Source organism: Triticum dicoccoides, chromosome 1B (assembly GCF_002162155.2).
Source record: "Triticum dicoccoides isolate Atlit2015 ecotype Zavitan chromosome 1B, WEW_v2.0, whole genome shotgun sequence".
NCBI lineage: Eukaryota > Viridiplantae > Streptophyta > Magnoliopsida > Poales > Poaceae > Triticum > Triticum dicoccoides.
The window spans coordinates 179,351,828-179,354,653 of record NC_041381.1 but is presented as its reverse complement, the minus strand read 5'-3'; the positions used below and the strand labels follow the sequence as shown (position 1 = coordinate 179,354,653).

Below are 2,826 nucleotides of genomic sequence, written 5' to 3'. Positions count from 1 at the left end.
TTCCTTGCTTGCGAGTACTTTGGATGAGTACTCACGGTTGTTTTTCTCCCCCCTTTTCCCCCTTCCCTTCTACCTGGTTGTCGCAACCAGTTGTTGGAGCCCTGGAGCCAGACGCCACCGTCGACGACGACTCCTACTGCACTGGAGGTGCCTACTACTACGTGTAGGCCGCTGACGATGACCATGAGTAGTTTAGGAGGATCCCAGGCAGGAGGCCTACGCCTCTTTCGATCTGTATCCCAGTTTGTGCTAGCCTTCTTAAGGCAAACTTGTTTAACTTATGTCTGTACTCAGATATTGTTGCTTTCGCTGACTTGTCTATGATCGAGCACTTGTATTCGAGCCCTCGAGGCCCCTGGCTTGTATTATGATGCTTGTATGACTTATTTATGTTTTAGAGTTGTGTTGTGATATCTTCCCGTGAGTCCCTGATCTTGATCGTACACGTTTGCGTGCATGATTAGTGTACGGTTGAATCGGGGGCGTCACATCTAATATACTATATACTATGCTTCCTAATTTTTTCAGACCTCACAATTAATTGAGGTATTCAATTTAGAATTGGGTCAACCAATTTTGACCTAGTCAACACTTTCTCGACCTTTCCCATTCGATTCTTTTAATTCACTATGTTCCTAAATTTGAAGCTCTTTCATTCAATTGAGGTATTTTATTTTGGATTCGGTTTACGATTTTGACCGGGCAAACGATTTTTAAAATCAATCAGCAACAAACCGGCCTATAAAAACATATCAATCCCGCGCATCCCCCCACCATCTGAAAAAAGCCACCATGCGATATTGTATCACCAATATAGTAATACATGCAACCATCGACGTAGAAATTTCCCCATATAAATATAGGCCGGTTAGCGGATAACACAAAATCACACCACGAAAGGCCCATCAAATAACAACATTATATAAGTAAAAGTAAAACACGCTCTATCATCCCCCCCCCCCCCAAACTAAATATTTCATCAGTTCAAGATATAAGGGGTATTAGCTATGTAGAAAGTCAAATTTCTTTAGCTTTGACCAAGTTTAGAGCAAAAATATCGACAACCACAATATTACAACAAAAATATATGGAAATTCTTTTCATGATGAATTAGAAAATACCTATTTGATATTATGGATTCTGATATATTTCTCTACGAATTTGATCAAACTTAAAAGGTTTGTTTTTTGAAAAAAAAACACATCTTACATTTTGAAACAACGATTATTTTTTTAAGAAACCCAACAACACCAACAACGCGCCCAATCCTTCTTGTATGACCAAACGTACTGCTCAACTGTAACCACCAAGCCACTAGTTTATCCATACGACAAATTGAACTCTTTTCTTTTCAACAAAGAAATTGAACTCTAGATAATGATATACTTTACATATTTTCCGGTTTTTTTGGCTTGCACATATCCCTAAATTGACAATTTAACCAATATGACACAAGTAACATATCCCAAAATCAACTAAAAATTATACTAATAGAAAATATATCATTTGAAGTTTCTAATGATATAATTTTTATGACATATAAACTATGTTTGTCAAATTGTTATTCCATGAATGTGCACAGGTCTAATGAACCGAAACCGAAACCGAGCTGCTATCTCTGATCCAAAATAAGTGCCGTGGTTTTAGTTCAAGAATCAGAGAGAGTAGTATCTACAGGCTGCTCACAAGCCAAAAATCATCTAAGCAGAAATTCAGACCAAATGTGATCAACCATGTGGCAATTAACAAGAAAGCTAAATTTCATTATCTCCATATTTGTTCCAAATTCAGACTAACACTCCAACTACACATACATACATACACATATCCATACAGGAACATGAACAAGAAGCATGGCAAGTCAAGCCTTTATGGCGGCCGTGCCTTCCTCTTCCTTCTTCTTCTCGGCCACCTCGTCCTCGTCCATGGCCTCGACGAGCGCCTCGAGCACGACCGACTTGGGGTTCACCATGGGCGGGCCCTTCTCCCGGCCCTCGAGCTCGTCGACGCCGAAGGTGATGAGCCTGTCCCAGTTCCCGCCCTCGAACAGCACCCCGACCTTCCCATCGGTGACGCGCTGCACGATGCCGCAGTACATGTGGTACGCGTTGTTGGGGTTCTTGACGAGCACCACCATGCCCGGGAGGAACAGCGGCAGCTCCGGCGGCCTCGGCCTCCCCGCCGGGACCACGGCGGAGGACGCTTTCCCGTCCGTCTGGGTTCTCTTGGGGGGAGGAGGCGGGTTCTTGGCGACGAAGTCCTTGAGCCCGACCTCGCCCCCGGGGAAGCCGCCCGTGAGGCCCATCATCTCCTTCTCGAACGCGTCCGGGTCCACCGCCGGCGGATCCGACTCAGCGCTTCCTGGTGAGGAGTCTCCCGAGGGCGTGGACGGAGGAGGTGAGGGCGGGGTGGGCGACGAGAGCTCCTTGCGGATGCCGACCTCACCATTGCAGAGGCCGCGGCCGCCGAGGATTTCCGAGAGGCGGAATGATGCGGAGGGAGGAGGGGCGGGGAGGCGGATGCGGTGGGGTTGCAGCGGCGGGGGGCGGAGGAAGGAGGGGGTGGTGGGCGCGGGCGCCATTGGAGGGTGAAGAAGAGAGAGAGGAGCAATGTGTGGAAGTGGGGGCAAGGGGGAGGAGAAGAGGTGATGAGGCGGCCCGTGTGCTTCCCGACACGTGGCGCTGCTGATCAGTTGGTACTTCTGTGAAAGGCGTGGTTGTGGCTGAGAAACACCGACTTCCTCTCGGACGACAATCCTGTTTCTGTTCAGTGCATCTATCTCCAATAGATAATGTATTACATCATCAAATTAGTTCAAGGTTTATC

At 46.7% G+C, this 2,826-nt stretch overlaps 1 protein-coding gene across 1 annotated transcript; it reads right to left on the bottom strand.

Annotated features, from left to right (window-relative positions):
• Positions 1 to 1,736: 1,736 nt before the first annotated feature.
• On the bottom strand, positions 1,737 to 2,602 carry LOC119326708 (NAD(P)H-quinone oxidoreductase subunit S, chloroplastic-like). Its single transcript, XM_037600334.1, has one exon. It carries the CDS (start codon positions 2,579 to 2,581, stop codon positions 1,862 to 1,864), a length of 720 nt encoding a protein of 239 aa, XP_037456231.1. The 5' UTR covers positions 2,582 to 2,602; the 3' UTR covers positions 1,737 to 1,861.
• Positions 2,603 to 2,826: the final 224 nt, after the last annotated feature.